General features: G+C 36.2%; 2 protein-coding genes across 3 annotated transcripts; both read right to left on the bottom strand.

Moving 5' to 3' along the window:
* Positions 1-3081: 3081 nt before the first annotated feature.
* LOC147854232 (heat-inducible transcription repressor) lies at positions 3082-10308 on the bottom strand. The gene is made up of 10 exons (XM_087331333.1): positions 9946-10308; positions 9185-9262; positions 8576-9102; positions 7238-7861; positions 6762-6916; positions 5176-5417; positions 4966-5099; positions 4460-4860; positions 4243-4346; positions 3082-3406 (listed from the first exon to the last, which is right to left on the bottom strand). Exons 1-10 carry the CDS (start codon positions 10256-10258, stop codon positions 3339-3341), a joined length of 2646 nt encoding a protein of 881 aa, XP_087187459.1. The 5' UTR covers positions 10259-10308; the 3' UTR covers positions 3082-3338.
* Positions 10309-13088: 2780 nt separating this feature from the next.
* LOC147854231 (U-box domain-containing protein 62-like) lies at positions 13089-17853 on the bottom strand. Of its 2 annotated transcripts, XM_087331453.1 has the most exons (8): positions 17526-17853; positions 15426-15515; positions 14912-14993; positions 14728-14785; positions 14545-14633; positions 13973-14077; positions 13508-13578; positions 13089-13421 (listed from the first exon to the last, which is right to left on the bottom strand). In XM_087331453.1, exons 1-8 carry the CDS (start codon positions 17690-17692, stop codon positions 13352-13354), a joined length of 732 nt encoding a protein of 243 aa, XP_087187579.1. In that variant the 5' UTR covers positions 17693-17853; the 3' UTR covers positions 13089-13351. The 2 variants fall into 2 exon arrangements, with proteins under 2 accessions (XP_087187579.1, XP_087187580.1); XM_087331454.1 differs by lacking the exon at positions 15426-15515 and having other exon boundaries at positions 17526-17848.
* Positions 17854-20337: the final 2484 nt, after the last annotated feature.

The raw sequence follows: 20337 nt of genomic DNA, 5'->3' as shown, positions 1-20337 counted from the left end.
GGGCCATTATGGGTAAACAGGAAACAGATTCTACCTTCACTCTAGTTGACTGGAACTTTGGTATTGTCGAGTAATCAAAGTGTTGCACGACGTGAAGAAACCTCTAAGATGGTGTCACCTTGGTGGTATACCCGTATATAAAAAATAAAGGGCAAGATATCCAAGCATGAGACCAAGAGCACGGTGACGCGTAAATGTGTGTGCGTGTGCTACTCGAGCTGGATCAGGGGGGGGGGGGGGGGGTCTTGGACCAAGTACAACGTGAAGGTTTAGAGGATGCAAAGATTAGGACACAAAGTAGGGGAGCTCGACACTTAGAAGTAATTAGCACATGGGATTAGGCTTCATACACTTTATTAATGCAAGTACATAAGATTAAGATAAAAATAAACTCATATTAAGATCTAAATTCAAGATCATACAATAAATCCCTTTATAATATAGGGTTTACAAAAGATACATAGTGATAACCCATAAAACTATGATGATGCACTCTCCAAACACAAAATGAGTGACCCAAAATAAGCCCTCTTCTCTTCCTTTTATAGAAAAAGAGGCACCTAATTTTAGCATTTAATGCATGTATTCCCTTTTTTCTTTGAAAATGCAAAAAAAGAATAATTCCTTAATAGGCACACTAGCAAAGACTCAAACTGTAAACCTCTTATACTTGCTCAATAGCCCCAACATCTTTACATACAACCTATATATACCTTTTTGTATGTACATATATATTTTTATATATGAGTGGACCCTCTTTTTTATCACAACAATGGCCTTGGATGATAACTTGGATGCTACTTAATATCTCCAGTGAAGATGCAGCCTTGTTTGACAATGATACTTTGGATTTAGTCCAAGCCTTCGAACCCAAGAAGCAGCCAATTGGTTGTCGTTGAGTGTTCAAGGTAAAGCATAACTCAAAGTGGTATACACAATCCTAAGGCATAGCCTATGAGGAAACTTTTGCCTCGGTGGCAAAAATGACTACGGTGAGGACTGTAATTGTTGTCGCAGGAGAGAAAGGGTGGCGTGTTCCTCCAAGGCAAGTTCAAGGAGGAAGTTTACATGATCCAACCACTCGTCTTCGAATCAAGCAAACATCCACAAACTATTTGCTAATTGAAGAAGTCGTGCTACTGACTGATGCAATACACAAGAGCATAGCATTCAATGATCACATTGTATCTTCACACCATTGGATTTTGAGTGTCAAAATTTGACAACTCATTTTATATCTGGAGCAATCCCAAAATCTTGCTCTTCGTTATCTTGTATGTCAATGACCTTATCATCATGGAGAAAGCCCCATTGATACATAGAAGATCAAAAAGTTGCTTTTAGAAAAGTTCAAGATGAAAGACCTGAATGACTTGCATTATTTTTTGGGCAATGAGGTGATTCAAACTTTAGACAAGTTCCTACTCTCACAATGATCTTGCGAGTTGAACTTGCTCTACATGTTCAAAATGACCTAGTATAAGTCCATCTCAACACCCTTGACTTAAATATGAACCTAAGTGCAAACTCTTGATAAATTCTACAAGCCAATGTAGTATTGACAGATAATCAAGAGTCTAATCTAGTTGACTATAACCCAACCAATTCATACACCCCCCACCCACCCTCAACACTCATGCATTGTGCTAAGTGACTGCTATGAGTGTCAATGGCACGCTTGATTGTGGTATCTTCAACAAGAGTGGAGTACTTGATTGATTGGAAAGGTTCACGAATGGTGATTGGGTAGGCAACAGATCTAACAAGAGATCCACATTGGGATTTATGTTTTCATTTGGTAGTAGAGTGATTTGCTAGAGTACCAATAGACTACAACAATCTCATAGGTACAAAGATGAGTACCAAGACTAAGACCAAAGAACACACGAAGAATCAACACTTGATGTCATCATAAGAGGAAGGGTAAGACCTTGTAGCCCTAGTTGTAGCTCCATCTTCCTAGGGATCCACAATTTGAGCCCCATAGCAACCAAGATCCTCACTCTGTACCAAGTATAGTAATTATTGTCATGTCTCTTTGTGGATCGTCAATCTCAAGCGAGTATACAAACCAGGGTAGGAATTTGACGGGTGTCATGCTTGTTGAAGGCCATTTTGCCTATAAAAAACATACACATAATAAAAATACCCATCAAGTGACATATAAAGTTAAAATATCCATTTTTTCATGCAAAAGGCCCCTACAAATTATGCATGTCAAATGACATGTTAAAATTCTATTTTCCATGTCATATATATTATATACATATACATATGTCACTTATTATAGATATGAAGTGTGTATTATAATATGTTAACACTATAAAAAAAATCCAAAAAATTATATGTTTTTTGTAACACGCTTAAAATAATATCATTATCATGTAATAATGGTATATATTCTCAAATATTTATTTTTAATTTCTTTACTAATAATATCAATTGAAATTTTAAATAATAACTTTATTAAATACATACTTTAAGAGTATAACTCTAGGTTATTAAAATTGGTAAAGCATCATATAGAACTTTCATTATTAAAATTTGTATGTCAAATGACATGTTAGTTTTTGCACTCTTCTGTCATATGATATACATCTTTAAAAAATGCCTGTCAAAAAACTTTTATACTAACCCGTCAAATTCAGGCCTGTATTACAAACTGCTCTCATAGCTCAAAATGACTAGGATCCACTTTCTCAGGTAAGCATTTTAACTACTCTCATGGTTCAAAATGATGATATCCTTACTCAAGCAAGCATACCAAACTCCTCTCTAGGGAAGTGATATGACAATGTAACACCATTGAGCATAAATGTTGCATCAATGACATAACAATGTACCCTCATCCCGACCCGATCTTGCATTCTGTCACAATAACTGGATTGAATAAGTCTGATTTAGGAGTACCTGGCAAGTGGCCTAATCTGCCTACCAAATTACAGGGATTAGGAAAAGCTTACATACAAGTACCACAGATGCTTAGGATTACATATTTGAAATTGTATATCTATCATTTACCACTTGAATGGACTGCATTTAGTATTTTATGGTTTCCTATTCTAAAGCACAAGTCAATCCTCTACACAATCCAACATTGAATTACATGATTAATCTAAAAGAAAGGCATGTTATTCAAATTATACAAATACACGAGCATTTTCTCATTTCAATGCATATACATAGATAAGGAAGATGGCTTCCTGAGGGGAATATAGAACTTGGACTAATAAAAGGACTCTGCATTGTCGGTGAAAATTCCCTACAAATAGCTTTCTAAGGCGGCAACTTTCATCTGGTAATGATGCGTAAGGGTCTCTTTTTGCTAATTTAAATCTTTATGGAATTCCAATACTAATGCTGGATGTGGCGTATATTTGGAGAGGCTTCTCAGGGTAGTAAATCTCTGCAAACAAAACAGAGCATCAGAAAAAGCAGATATAGACACAAACAAATCTGTTACACCATACAACCCACCCACACCTCTAACCTACAAAACTTGAGCTCTTGAATTCAACCATGCACACCCAAACTGCCATAGACAAGCTTAGGGCAAAAAACCTTGCATATGAAAATATCAAAAGGCATATATACCCAAACCCTAAACCCTAAATCTCAAGTTGTTTCAATTTTCCACAAATTTGAACAAATTTTGATTTATGGTGTACAGAAGAATATTATTTCAACTGGTACCATGTCATTTGCTGACAAGGTTATAGATAGCATTAGCCTCATTAGTTAAGCCGCTTTTTTATTTGTGACATTCTTATCCCCATTCATAGGTACTCATACCAATCCTTTCCTTGGCCAACAAATGTATAATAGCTGGATGAATCAGGAGAAATAAGATACATAGCCCAAAAGGCAGGAGTATCGCATTCTTGGTAAGGCTACGGTATTGCTTTCAACCCCTGGCTCGTGAAAATTGAAATAAAAAAATACAGTGCTAACTTGGAGCTATAACTATATGTTGTGATCTTAATGCTTACAACAGAATGCTTTGTGCAATCATTTACAAGCATGGAGTGCATAACTCATATGTGTATAGCATGAGAGTGGAAGGAGAAAGAGAGAGAGACCCAAGATCCTCCTGAGACCAGACACTCCAACAAGAGTAGCAATTCCTGCTGACATTTTACTTATGCAACAGCCTCATCAGAGAGTACATACAGTTTTAAAGATAGACTGACAGCATTTCCTTTCTTAGTCCATAACAGTAATATCAAGTGTTTTCAGCTTTACCTTGGTCTTTTGTAGAAATGTGAAGTGTGTCAAGTGTGATAATTCCATCTGTAAGCGGAAGTAGTTCGCATCTTATAGCTGTTGTTGCCTGAGCTGGAACAGTCCTGTGAGAACAGGAAATCCAATTCCATTAGATAAGTTCCAAGTTCAAAGGTTATAATAAAGCTCAAAATGTAAAAATTTCTGTCAAGCACTAGCAATGATAGAAAGGTCATACCCCAATGGGATAATGCTTTGAAGCAATAAATGTGTTCGCACAGAAACATTTTCTGCAGCAATGTCAGCTGCTGATATTGCTCTTTCCTTTACTACTCGAGGTGCAATCCCCATAATGCTTTCGATGGGTCTTACAGGTGGCAATGACATTGAACGCTGCAATGAACTTGGACGTGAATTTGGTGAGGATTCTGCATTTGTTTGCTCCAATTCTAAATCCTTTGTCTTTGTACTGGGCCATTCCTTCCTTTCATGGAAACTCATAAAACTGTTTATTCGTGATAAGCCAGAACTAGCACAAACAGGGACTTGCCCACATGACCCCAAGTATTTTGAGCTTGGTGTCAGTAGCGTAAGATGCAATGATTCTGAGGTCAGATTGGTTGCTTGGACAGTTACAACCTGTTTTAGTAATAAATGAAATCTTAAGATTCTGTTTGAAAATAAAAAATACACATCCATCACATTTACTACTGCGATCTCATATTGTAACTGAAAAGAAGTTACCTTCGGGACTAGCGATGGTAGTATGCCTTCTGATATTGCTGGTTCGGTTGTTGGCTCTAAAGAAACTGACAAAAGAAGATCTCGTGGAGAACGAGGCTGCCACTTCATTGGATGCTTGAAATGTAATCTTGATGCTGAAAGAGACCTATACAGATTAGCATATTATGACATAAAATGCTAACATGTCAGCAAATGAGCATAGAAACCTACCTGAGTGATTGCACCTACAAGAAACCACAAGAACATAGTTTCCTAGATCCTGAGCAGAGACCAGCTTATGCTCTTTTGCTTTTTTCTTATCAGATGAATAATATGACGCTTTTGTAGTCTCTACTTCAGTATTACGTGAGCTTCTTGCTGGACCTGTTGGACCTACTCTGACTGTATTTGAAACAGATGAATGGAAAGGAGACTTTAACGGCTTCAAAACAAATGAATGTTGTTCCCCTGGTCTGCTCAAGTTCAAGAGAGTTTTGTTAGTTTTTTTTTTATAATTCCTCATCTAAGATCACAAGTTAACATAAATTGCAACAATGTGATATCTTCTAATCATAAGGATAAAATTTTCCAACCCCTGAAAAACTTTAAGATTAACTGGCAAGGTTCTTCAGAGATATGATAAAGCTTTCCATTTCCATAACCACAACTAAAGAATGCCACCAGGATCAGAAATACATTATGAAGGTCATGGTTGAAGGTAAAATGATTAACTAAAGTTCTCTGAGAAGGGACAGAAAAATTGTATTTCATTTAACTCTATGAATTTAACTTGTATTCTTACATGAGACCAGAATGACAATGAATGTACAAGGTTCCACAATGGGTTCATCTGCTCCTTACTCATAATTTCAACAATGTGAGTTGTCACAGATGCTGCTACTTAATAGCAAGGTAAGATCTCTTATGCGCAGTTGATACAAGATTCCATGATGGAGAGAGAGTCTGATACTTAACCATAATTTCATCACTGTGATTCATGACAAATGCTGCAACTTATAGCTGGGTAAATAGCTAGGTAGTATCGCCTTTGTGCAGTTGAACATGAGGATAAGCAAACCAGTGTTTAGGCTTCATAATTTATTAAGCTTGTCTGTGCTGAGTTAGGGGCATGCCCTATGGTTATTGAGGCACTTGGAAGCTGGTACAGGGATGGTTCACTATTAATCCAACTCTCTTACATGGGCATTTGTCTCTCATGCATTTCAGTGTGCTATGACAAATTGGGACTTCTACACATCAGTTACAGAAAGAAACAGTTCAATAAACACAAAACAGAAATGTGACTTGTGTTACCAGAGGAAGAATCAGGACATCATTATGTTTATCATTGAACAGTCTATTATCAGATACATGGCAGCAGATAATTGGACGATGTCACGATGTCACAATCAAATATTTGGGAATATCAACATTCTTCTTAGGGATCACTAGGCGAACAATTACCAATCAACCTTGAAAGAACCTACCAGGATTTCCTGGAAATTCATTCAAGGTGCATCCCCATTTCATCATCAAATCAAGGACATCATCACGCAAGGTACATTCTTAAAAGACACCAATTTCCAATTCATTGTTAAATACTTATGAAAATCTAAATACACTTTGTAGTCAGTAGAATTTAGGCATTTTATTCAAATTCATTTTTCTTTGGGTTCTCATAGATGAGATGACACTTTTAGTTAAAACATCATGTTGGGTCTGAAGGTTCATCTCTCCTCCAAATTTGAAACAATGAGATTTAAGATACTAAATTATTTGCAGAAAACTATTTCATCTTTATAAATGAGATGCATAACCTGAGAGATGTGCCTGGCAACTTGTGGTTTTCTCCAACCTCAATACAAGCAATGGGCACTGGTGATGCTGTACGATTAGGATCAGTCATTTCACAGACAATGCTTATTGAATCAATGATCACCAAAACTTCTGGAAGATGATCAGGAACCACATTCTGCATCAACAATGCAAAAAGATTTGTGAGAAACTGATAACAGGCTTGTAATTAAACATAAACTTTTCCTTGCTGACTTCATAAAACAACAACTCCATGGATGAACAAATCCAGCTAGGTTGAGATGGTTGAGATGCATCATTTACCAGAACACAAATGCAGTTTGCAGATAGGTCCAGATTCTACATCTTACTTCATTTATTCCTAAAGAGATGCAATGCTTCTAGATATTTCACCTCTATATATTTATCTCTATTAAATCAGTATTAATAGAGATATTATTAAGTGTAGCTAAACTATCAAAAAAGGGATAGTCAAGACCTCAATAGATACACAAATCAAATCTTTTGTGTTGCAATCAGCAAAATACGATTCGATTAATAAAGGTTCCACAATTTGCAGCTTTCTTCTCCACCTTCTTCCAGGTACATAAAGACCATCTAAGCCACAATGTACAGAAAACCTCTGTGGTTCAAGTTGAATACCTCTAAATGCTATAAGCCCTTCATTACTCACGGGTTGTCCTTTTGATGATTTTAAACTTTCTGATTCATCCAACCCATTTGTCAAGAAAGCCTGTGTACTTGCCGTAGCTGAAGTTTGACTACTATGAGAAGATGCTGTTGAGTACGTCCTCATGCTTGCAAAAGAAAAAAGGGTGGAACCAGATGAACTGGAAAAAGAATGTTTTTGTGGTGAGCTATTTACAATTGAATTTGCAGCAGCAGGCACTGTATGAGAGGGCATATGTAAAGGATTTTCCAAAGGGAGAAGCCATTGGAGAAGTTCTTCTGATGAGTCTGTGGGTCTTTGACTCAAAGATGTCATAGTCTCTGTAAGCATGTGATCAGAGGCTTTTCCTAATTCATATGGTTGCTTGAACTGAAGAACTTCCAGCATTACATCATTTTTCAAATTTATTCCAACTGTGATTTGTAGCACCACCTGCACTCTGTCATTCACACATCAGCATAATACTTACAGCACTTGAATATTTAAAAGGAATTTAATGCTTTGCTCTCTTTTTTGCCTATTAGTGATGCAAGGTAGAAAAGACAAAACAGCTGCCCTAATTATAAAGCACCCAACAACTGTATAGAGAGCTTAACAGACCTTAAAACATGGAAAAAAATCATTTGTGACTTGCATGTGGTTTACCTTTATAGCAGAAACCAACAAATTCAACTTAAAAAATAATGAATTAATAAATAGACTGAAAGAAAAGAGAAAAGAGATGCAATGACTTAGTAAAAGAAAGAAAATTGAAAGCATTCATACAAACATGAGCATGAGTGCAATATTCACCTCTCAGGTGCCAAATATGAGACTCGAGAGGTTTATCAATTTCATCATTTATGGCTTCAAGTCTGAACAAAAGCTACCTCATCACTAGTATATAAAAGCTCATAAAATAGCCTATTGACCTCATTTTCTACAAAAACCAAGAAATTTCTAACTAATAATCACCAAAAAGGAACTAAAAATAATTATTATCATAAAACAATAAATTGGAAGCACGCAAACAAACATAAAACTACATCTTCAACATTAGCATGCCCAGTTCAATAAGTAAAAGTTCATCGTATTCAAGTAGAAGGTAAAACGAGAACTAATACATATAGGAAAAAAAGACACTAGATCTTGGAATAATAGGCATACCGCAATGATACCATTGCCAAATGAATAGCATCGAGCATTCCGAGCAACACCACCAGCATATCGAGGGTCAAATCCCCCTCTCTCCATGAGAATGGGAAGAGGTTGAGATGATTCGGTCGATTTTCTATGCTCTGATGGATTGGCTGAGACTGCTCCATCATCCACTTCTTCTCCTGATGGTGAAGAATTCGCCAATACTTGTTCTTCTGCTTCAGAAAGCCTAGAGAAAAAATGTGAATTCTGGAATAAATGAAGCAGTTCAGCACTCCTCTTCTTTTGTTCTTCCATCCAGAGAACATTCACAGATGATGTGCCTTTCACATCACCTTCATTAAGCCTCTTCTCATGCTCTGAATTATCAGTTTCCAAGTTTTCATTACCAAGAATGGTGGTCTTGATTGTTTTACTTTCTTCTTTGGATAATCTTGCTTTATCCATCGCTGCCGCCACTTTGAATGGAGTTATTAACTCTGGATTTTTAGAATCACCATGTGACGAAACATAAAGCACTATATTTATGCACTCCCCTGTGATTCACAAAAAGAGTTATTCCTGCTCACAAATTGAAGGTCATGTCAAATTTAGAAATAGTGAGATTAACATATTTACCTGGGAATAGAAAATTCCGATCCAAGTCCATGATTGATGCCATATCTCCTATCCGATGCCAATCATCGGGTAGCTCCCCTATTATAATAAAAAAACCAAATAATACCATAGAATTCTTGAAACAGATCCTTCCATAACTTTTCTAGTGCCTTAAATAGCATTTCATGCTTTAAACAAAACTTGTAGTGTGAATGCGTTTTCAATGACATTTTTAGTGATTTGAACAGCATTTTAGTAATTTAAAGAGTATTTTCCAGTGCTTCCAAACTGAATCCACAATAGTTCTTTGAACAGAATTTTTGTGTTTTAGTGCTTTGAATAACTAACTTTTGTGTTTTCGTGCTTTGAACAACCAAATTTTGTACTTTACAACTATCTTTCCAAAACAGTCCTGAAAGCGTGTGTTTATTTCTGCGATCTAACACGAAAATATATATATTGGTGAATTTAAAGAGTATTTTCCAGTGCTTCCAAACTGAATCCACAATAGTTCTTTGATCAGCATTTTGTGTTTTAGTGCTTTGAGTCACTAATTTTTGTACTTTACAAATATCTTTGCAAAACAGTCCTGTAATCTTTGTGTTTATTTCTGCAATCTGGCACTATATATATATCTATATATATTCACTGAAAAGCCAAAAAATTGGAGCAGAGATCTAAGCATATCTCTCCGAGAAGATCAAATAGGAAATTTTGAAATTGAATGTCAAAATCATCGCATAGAATATGATTGAATATATACAAACAAAAAAAGGGCTTACTTGAGGGAACCAAAACGCCGCCGCCGTCTTCTTCCGTAACATCCACATGATCCTCGACAGGTACTCTGTTTCTTGTACGAAGAGAATCGACAGCCGCGGGAGGAGGAGGGGGTGGAAAGCGAGCATCGTCGCCATCATATTCGAAATAGTAAGAAGATGAGGATGAGGAAAGATGAGGAGGCAACGATGGTGGTTGGGGTTGTAGTGGTGGGGGATGGAGGCGTAGATCTCGATCTGCGTCGTTGTGATGAGGAGGGGGAGGAGGAGGAGGAGCTTCTGTGATGGTGGAGAAGGAATTCCTCAGGAAATTCATGGTGCCTCGGAGCTGTGAGGCAGATCGCGAAGCTACAGAAGAGAAACAGAAGAAGAAGAAGAAGGGGGGGAGGGGGGAGGGCATGTCTTGTGTGAATTCAAAATGTACGTGTTTCTAGCTTCAAGAGCCAGTTTTCTGTAATTACAAAATCTACCCCTGACTCCATTTCTTCTCCTCTATGAAACTTGACCTCTCTCTCTTCCCTGCCCGGACATAATCTTCCATTATCTATAGTGGTGATTAGGATTAACCTTGCAAAACCACAAGTTCTCTCTTCTCTGCCTCGACATCATCTTCCATTATCTATAGATAGACTATACGGGTAATTAGCATTAACCTTGTAATAACCACTCTCACTCACCAGTCTCTCATCGCACATAAATTTCGGATCATCTTAGCCTGCATTGTGGCTAATTTGCCTTTTACTTTTATGATGGTTTTTGAACTACCGATATCTCGTTTTCTCACTTGAAATCATCGTGTGATTCATCTCACATGTATGGAGTATCCTCTTCGATCTTTCCTAAGACCACCTTAATACCCCTCGTCTAAATTTTCTGTATAGGATCTCATTGATCGCCCATATTCGGGTGATGGCATGACTGTTAATAGCTTGCCCATTCTACGTGGTAATCAAGATATTTGCACAAGTATTGAAGGAGGTAAGGTTAGGGTCCCAGAGTATTCTCCCAAAGGTCCTCTCTGTTTTTTGAATATTTGTCTAATTTTGTTACTTCGGGTGAGTTTCAAACAATGTCTCGTGTCTCCAATTCACGCTTTGCGGTCAATCATCACCCCATCCAATTGTGTAAAATGATATGGCTCTACAATAGGAGCCACACAAAAATGCACTGGCATAAATAGAATTATAGAACTATATGTTCTTAATATCCAAAAGGAGACAATTTTCTACCTATGGGATGAGGTTGAGGCCACGACAAGGATCAAATTTGGGTTCTCTCAAATTTATGACCCCTCTACTATAGTGTAAATCATTAAGAAAGCTATCAAATAGGGGTGAAATGTAATATGTGCAAGGTTGGTCACAAATCTCTAATATGTCTTTGGGAGCCACAGTTCAAAGAAAGTTCCTAGTAATCAAAATTGTCCAAAGAGCGGCTAAGATGAATGGAAAACCAATATAGCAACAATCATGAACTAATGGTAGCACATGAATCGAAGCAACAAGACTCACTACAAGACATCATACAAAACTTAAAGTGTGCCTTTTGCACGTTGAGTCCCTTAGGTTGTGAAAGCATGCATGATCCCACACATAATGGATAAATCATAAAATATTGATTGATCCACAACCTAGATGTTATCAATACACCATCATTTTATGCATTTGAATTTGAGCCTTGCAAACTCTTAACAAAGATTTGTTGGGAAATAAAAAGTTTCAAATAGATGTTATGATTTCACAATGCCTTATTTATATTGAAAATTGTTTTGGTGTAGAGAGAAGCATAGAAAAGGGAGTTTCCTCTCTCAAAATAAGCACCTTCTTCAATGGTGAGACCGTGAGTGATTAAATGTGAAGTCCATCTTTTTACTTCTCAAATAGCTTTTCACCATTTAAAAAATCATTGGAAGCTTAACTTTGTAAAATCAAAGAAAAGATATTGCCGTTTTTTGGAAAAAGAAGAAGAAAAAAGACATTGTCATTCTAGAAGCAAGCATTGCTTTGAGAAGGTAGCACATAAAGTAAATATTTTCATAGAAAGTGTGAATATGAATTGTTTTCTCAAGCACAAACCCATCTTTACTTACGTACAATATCATTGTACAATGACAACTTTCTTAAGGTTTTGAAGGTTCATAATAGATGGTGCTGAATATACAATAAATTAGATAGTGTAAAGTTATATAAAAATTTGATTGTGTGTGTGCACTTCACCACAAAAGCGTATTACAATAGTAAGATGCTAGTGCTGTTTAATAAAGACTTGCCACTCAGCAAGATGTTACCGCATAATATCATCAAAAGTCTTTGGAATCATGACCTAGAATATGGGGTTCTAAAGGTACAAGGCATATAGCATATCAAAAAATGTGTCACCCCTTTAAAGGGAGGCACAAACCCACTAACAAAAACATTGGCGGTATGCCTTGACACACAATATTCACTTCATCGTTACATAGAAGAAATAGGCTGTTAAAATTAAAATTGCAGATCTTATTTATACCAAGAGTTAGATGAATACATCATTAAAATTGTAGATGCTAAGTTTTCATTGTGGCACAATATTGATTCTTTACCATCTTAAGCAATGCAGCTGAACTTCATGATTGAAGGCCAATAAAATGAAGTTTACATGCTCTTAGTTTTCAACACCCAATTCTTCGAACAAACATAGACACCCACATTGGCGACTATAAATGTTAGGGGGCAGGCTGTCCAGCACACTTTACACCAAATTTCCATAAATTGGTTTTGCACTATTCTCCAGCCACTTGTCCGGAGCAGGTAGGCCACACCATTTGCTCAGGATTGGTGCTAAAATCGGACAGATAGAGAGCTCTGTGGCTCTAGCTCAAAGAGGTTTCGGGTTTTAGTTGCATCTAGCGCATAATTTAGATTTTAACCTAATAGTTCCCTGTTTAGGAGTGGATTTGAACCACTGACCCAAGGATTTTCAGTCCTTTAAAGGCCCATGGTAAGATATTACAGCTCCAATATTTGAATGTACCTTTAATTGAAGGAAGTTCAGGAATCCTGAACTGTTGCCCTTGAGAGCTTTGCTCTTATCAATAACAGAAATGGAGATGTATACATATATACACATACATACACATAAAAAACACACATAAATGAAGGAATTGAATATATGATAAATTAAGAATGGTCTGTATGTATCTGTGGGGCGTGTATATGTATGTGGGTCATGGAATAACGAGCAATCACTCTGTAATAGTGAGCCTAACAGGATACAACCAATGCATGCACATAAACAGCTCTCTCTAAAAGCTCTCCCAACATTTCATTGTATCTGGCATGGCATTCAACTGAATACTGCTCCAATGGACAGTATCAAGCAATAATAATTCAGAGCATTTAATGTTATGATTTTGTATATATAATGAATCGTTTCAGACTTTTATCAAAGAACGATGTTGCAGCTTTACAGCCTCTCCATTATCAAGAGTCTTTACCATAAACCTGAACAAGAACGAAGTGATCAGGAAATGGGAACTATAAAGAATATAGAAATAACACTAAAAATAAAACTGAAGAGAAGTTCATACCACCCATTTAGGCATTGGGCTGTAATTATGGCTTGACGGCTGACAAATCGATCAGGTGTGCGCTTGTTCCCCTAGAATAGGCATAAACCACACCAGTCTTTTGGTTTTTTAATTATGTGATCATGAGATTTGTGAGCTATTTTTGCTATTAGCATATCGAGAAAACCCATTACACTATTCAAAGTACGAGGATTGATTCACCAAACCAAGCCAATCTCATTAGCATCGATAAACATCCTACGCTATTTAATGGTTGATTACTCGGTCTTAAACCAAAGGGAAAACCTGAAATACCCTATGTTTATCACTATTTCACCAATGGGTCCAGAGTCAACACCCCCCCCCCCTTCTCTTTGCAATTTTGAGCACCTTTGACAAAAGAATCCAAAAGAACCTCTAGCTAATGCAATTTGCATCCTTACGCCATGACAACTCTGCAGCAAAAGTACATGAGTATAGACTTGCCTTGATCATTACTTTGTCACCAACGCTGAAAGGGAACTGAGGACCTCTCAAGCGTGAAGTTCGTGAAGTTCGTGAAGTTGAAAAGTCTGCTATTGCAATATGATCCTATATTTAAACCAAAAACATAGTTAAGATAAAAATATTGTCATTTTCAACACGATGTGAGGCCTGACCAAATTCATCCCAAATTGCTGTTATATTTGACAATTTGCCTTAAGACGGTAGAAATAAGCAATTCAAATTTTTTGTCTAAAGTTTGACATTATACCACATCAACGATGATTGAGAGCCTTTTATCAAAGCTTTGACAGAGAAGCACAAGATATATTGATACATGATTTCAAAGTATTGAATGTCTCTTTTAATCATCTATATTTGGAAATATCTAGTCTCTACATAGCATAAAAGCAAAGGAAAACAGATTAAACCAGCTTTCGCCCATTTGAAAAATTTCCAAGATGTTTATTCCACACTATTGAGATCTATAAAACTCTTTAACTTCAAATATTAAACCAGTCCTCCACAGCCTTTACAAAGTGAGCGAAACAGAAGAAAGGGATATTACAGTTTACCTGAATAAAGCGTTCCCGTTGCCTCTTGCGTGATAAGGCCCTTTGGTTTCTTTCTTCCCGTCGAAATGCTTTGACAACTGCTTGCAATGCTACAGCTCATCAAACCACTTCACTGTTAGATTTAAGCACCTTGTCAGCTTGATGAGAATTGCAGACACTATTGTTTAATGGATGTAGATATACCAAAATTTGGAGTAAATGATTCATGTGGGACATGTAAACCACAGGTAACACATACATTCTGCAACAGATTATAATGTGTTTGTGTTATATTGGTCAGTTAAAAAAATACCACGAAACATTTTTTATTATCCATTTATTACAAAACTTGATACCTAATGTTTTGGAAAGAGGAATGAAAACTCACAGCTTCAAGGACTCGTTGAAGTCCACCAGATCCAAAAGAATGCCCACATGGAAGTAATGTGGCATCTTCCATTAGGTCGCCACTGAAATAACGTGGCAGTACAGGTTGTGCTATTTTGATTTAATTTAAACAAAATCAATATAAGCATAATTTCATCAGTCCTATAGACCCTAATCTTGAGATTATCTATAACTGCATTCATATAGAGGATCACTTGAGAAATTGCAAACTGGCCATGATGAGCATGACACTAAATTTCTTCTGTTGAAGGGGCATAAGTAGCATGACCCAATTTTTTTCTCAATTATCTTTCAATTGAAATGACTTCAATGAAAAGTGGCAGTTTTTGTTTTTTGGGTGCTGAAAAATCAATATTTCAACTTACCCTCTGTTCAAGCTATCTGCTTTAGCCAAGTATCTTTAGATAAATATGGGCTACAAAAGCTGCTCCTCTGAGGTTGGTAGCTCCATCTCAAAGACATCAAAAAAGAAATTTTGGCACAAGGAAAAGTACCTTCTTGTCCTAGCATATCCACGAGGATTAATAGATATCATCTCTATTTCTGAGACTAAAGCCATGGTTCCCTCTAGACTCTGCAACCAACTAAGCAAAGCCAACAATGTGTCTCAACTTTGATAGGAAACATATTTCACTACAACAGAGAAAATTCAATAGAAATTGAACGGTTCCATTTGAAAGGCTTTGTAAGCCTTTTCACATGAACATCAGGGTGCGTTTTCATATGCCAGTCCCATGGCAAGAAAAGTTAGGAAATTATAAATTATGTATTTACAGGAAACATAACAAAGTGCATATTACACGTGCGTCTGAACAGAGCAAAAACCAGCCTCAATGTGAACTTTTGACTTCACCATCATTCTGTAGAGCATCTTGATGCATGTCCCAATACTCTTATTCCTGCATGCATAATCAAAATCTGGGAATGTGTGGAGACCAAAGAACCAACGAGACGGGATGGTGCTTCAGAAAAATTCACCACATATAATGTGTTTGAATCTTAATCAGCAATAATTCCAATGATGGAACTCCAATCATCACGAGAAGACAGTAGACTTCCAAGCATACACAAATTTCCTAATGAACTTTTAATAGATGTGAGTTGATCAAGTAAATCTTGCATGTGTGAAGAGGAGTTTCTATATCATCAGTTTGGAAAATCTTGGCTTCCATAAACTTTTCATCACCTCAGAAAGCATTTTTTATCACTCCGATATTTTTCTGTAGCCAAGAAACTCACCATTCATCATCTCAACGTACTCTTCTCTTCTGCATATATTTTGTCTAACTCTAGGATACACTGAACCTCTCAAAAATGCCAATTGAACCACACTGCCTAAGCAAAAGTTTCAACCCCAAGACAAAAGCATCAATCTGATAAATAACTGAAATAGATGTCATGAACTAAAGTTTCCAAACCCACTATCTAAATTAATTCTTTCTGAGAACATTTACCCAGTCATCAACCAAATATATCCTTTACATTTTTCTATTCTATTCAGAAAAATGGAGATGCTCTAGTTATTGGAACTAAAATGATCATACAATGCATCCACCACGTTTAGTTGGATACAGGTGAAACCGTGCCCATCAACATGTGATACCCAAATCATGATTATAAGGTTTTGGTAATGAAAAATATTTAGGAAAGCGCTATTTCCCCCCCCCCCCCCCCCCTAAATTTTCATACTGTTGTGTGCAATAGCTGCCTTTTTAATATTCCACTGTCCCATTTTCTTCAAGAGGTTTGCTCTAACGAAGAATGGGCAGTCCATTAGTCGAGTCCCCGTTTGTCTTTTGCGAGTATCGTCAGTCAAGCCTAGAGGGTTGCGATATTTCCCCCCATAGTAGCACTTGAAAGTGACTTTTCGGTTGTCACTATGCTTATCCAATACAACGATGATATTCTGAGCACGGAAATGGTCCTTGATAAAACTGATCAGAGCCCCTCTCTCGGTGAAGGTTTTATCGATAGTTGAAGCTGAAGACACTTGTTGAGACATGTTGTTGAACGAGGTGAGAACTATCAGAAATTGTAAAAAAAATGGGGGGAGGGGGGGGATAGCCAAAATGGGGGGGCAAATAGCGCTTTCCATTTATATTCACTTTTATGCATTAGCTAGGCACATTCTAAACATTATCCATTTTAGATTGGGAATCAAAAGGACATAGTTTTTGTAAAGTATAATCTGCATATGACCTTTACTCACATTAGTTACTTGTTTTCAAAAAGAAATTTAAGTTCTTTTTTATAGGTTAATTAAAAACTCCCTTTCAGTTCCTGGCAGTTAACAAGATTACCCAAAGAACCTACAAAGTCTGTTCAATTGTCTATCATGATGAATCAAAGAACCTAAAACAATTTTATTTGAGTGTCTAAGTAAGATGAACCAAAGAATCCAAAAGAACACTCTTAAACGTCTCAACAAGATGAACCAATGACCTAAAAAAAAATTTATTCAAGGGTCTTGACAAGATGAATCAAAGACCTAAAATAATTCATAGAGGTTCTTAAAAAATTGAATCAAAGAGCCTAAAAAACCCTCTTCAGGGATCTCCATACGATGACTCGAAAAATCTAAAAATATATCTTACCTTACCGGGTCGGAAAGATGCGATCGAAAAGAGGTTTCTTCGTGTTTATGCAAAGAAACCGACGTTATTTTTCTGTTGCCAGAAACTATGGCCAGTGCTGAGATGGTGGATTCTTTGATGAAAGGAGATATTTCTTCTTCTGATGCTTCTTTCGTTGATGACCCCATGGCTAGGCATGACAAAGCTCCCCGTTTCTTTCACAATCAGACTCTTTGCAATTGCTCAATTGATCTCACCAGGCATGCCAATAGCTCTGCTCTGCTAAGTATAGTCAGCATGGATGGATGGATGGTAATTGCCCAAATCAACTTTTTCCCCCTTCTTTCTTTTAGGGGAGGCTTGAAGAACATGATCTAACTGCAGTGAGAAGGTGTCCAAAACTCAGTCCACGAAACTCCGGACATATGTATGTATGTATGTTATGTATGTATGTTATGTATGTATGTTATGTATGTATGTATGTATGTATGTATGTATGTATGTATGTTATGTTATGTAACATGTTATGTTATGTTATGTTATGTTATGTTATGTTATGTTATGTTATGTATGTATGTATGTATGTATGTATGTATGTTATGTTATGTTATGTTATGTTATGTTATGTTATGTTATGTATGTATGTATGTATGTATGTATGTATGTTATGTTATGTTATGTATGTATGTATGCATATATAGCTTTTAAAGCGTGATTCGCTATCGTGACGATTGCGTGTTGATGTCATGCCCAAAACCTATAGATGGCGTGGAGTGAGAAAGTGTCTAAGGCTATGACATGGTTTCCTTCTTTGGTTTATGTGATAGATGCTTTGTCTAGGGGGGAGGGGGAGCCTATGGCTTAGGTCAAGATTCAAGTTCCGTCTTTCATCGTTGTGAGTTGTGTTTTTTGTTTACACCTCGTGCATAAAAATGTATCATTGTTAGTGACAAATGTTCTGAAGATTGTGTGTAAGGCTCATGGAGTATCATAAGTCCTAGACATGAATCACTCATTGTAGTGATGATTGAAGGAAGCCTTACCCTTTCTCACTATCACGGAGTTTCGTAATGCCATATCATGTTTGTGGTTTGAGAGAGTGAGAAGGCTAGCCCAAAAAACAACTCTTAATAAACATAACCTCTTGCTTTGTTTAAGTTAAATAGGAAGGTAGCCCAAAAGCTTGCAAATAATAGTTTAAGCAATTCGAATCAGGATGAGCACATGAAAATGACATCATTTTTAGATGTAAGATTGTGGAATACTCTTAGTTTGTTGTTTTTTAATATCTGGTTACTAATCAAAGTGGTTAAACTTTTCTTTCATTCATCATATTGGTTAATTGTTGATAATGGCTTTTCTTGATATGTGTTGATATTCTCTTAGCTACAACGAATAAAATTGAATTTGGCATTTATTATTATTATTATTATAAATTGGAACGTCGTGTTAGGAAAATTGTAACATCATGGGTTATTTCTGGGATTATGCTAAATGAAAATACATTCTTATGATAATCTACATCCCCTTTCTTAGTTCTTTCCTCTCATTCCGCATATAGTAATTATGGGGTCACTATCTTCTTCTCTCAAACATGGGAACAAATTAAAATTGTCTATTGTGTCAATCCTACAAAGTCATATGTTTGTGTGATGAGATAATTTGGGTGGTTATGGTTATGTGTTTCTATGGGCGATTATATCAAGGACAATCTTTGTGTTTTAAGTGAACGATCGTAATTATCCACTCACAGTGAGCTTAGCATGTTCTTACGTTTGTGATATTGCAAGTTAGTAAATATATGTAATAGAGCTTGATTACAAAATCGAGATAACAAATGAAAATTGTGGCATAATTGTGAGCACATTTGCACTTGATGCTTGTTAAATACAACTAACATTATCCTCAATATGGCTCATCCACAACATAGAAGAAGCTAAGAAACTTATGGGTATCAAAGTTCATAATAATAAGAAAACAAAGTTCGTGTGTACAAAAAATCAGGAAGCATACATGGATCATGTGGCTCATGACTTAAGTCCTCCAAATATGACTAAAGTTAGGAGAGGAACCCACAATGTCCTCATTTAGTAAACACAAAAGTAATTTCCAAGCAAATGTAAAAGGAACCATCAAAATTAAGGAATAAACTAAGTTTCTTGTATGTTGAGCATGTGGCGTTTATTCTGGAACAAAGGTTAGATATGGTGTTCATCATAGAAATTCTTCTTAATTTTAGTTTGAGATAATGTACGAGATTGAATCAATGAGAAAATTATTATTTGGATATCAATATAAATCTAAAAATTTAACTTAAACTTCAACAAAGTTAGATAATAAGCGTAAATTGGGATGCATTTTCTACAAGGAAATTTGTTTTGAATGAAAAGCACGTGAAATGAGCAAATACTCATGAAATCCACACACAACGTATTTTATAGAGAGAAATTTCATTTTATGAAGCATGAAAAAGAAAATGGGACAAAACAAGTTAGTAGAGCTATAGTTGCGAGAACTAGCAAATCTACATGGAGGGGTCCATAACAATTGACACACCCATTGCAACAATGTGCTCTTCATAAAATATTGTTAACATAAACCTAATATACAACGACCATAATTGTGAAGAAGGATATTGTGCTCTTATTTTCTTTAAACAAAAAGCTATGCATATCGAAAAAACATCAATAATTCAAGGTTACTTCAGCATTTAGATCTAAATTTGGGTGTGTTTGGCTAATTCAAGGATAAATATACACTTATTAGATTTTGGAATACATAGACTTCAGAACCTTTGAAACATTAGAAGTACACTTTACATCAAACATTGTCA

Source organism: Azolla caroliniana, unplaced genomic scaffold (assembly GCF_043228905.1).
Source record: "Azolla caroliniana isolate FFs.n. ecotype wild unplaced genomic scaffold, voAzoCaro1.0.p SCAF_15, whole genome shotgun sequence".
Lineage (NCBI taxonomy): Eukaryota > Viridiplantae > Streptophyta > Polypodiopsida > Salviniales > Salviniaceae > Azolla > Azolla caroliniana.
Note: the sequence above shows the minus strand (reverse complement) of the source record. Positions and strands in the feature narration are given on the sequence as shown.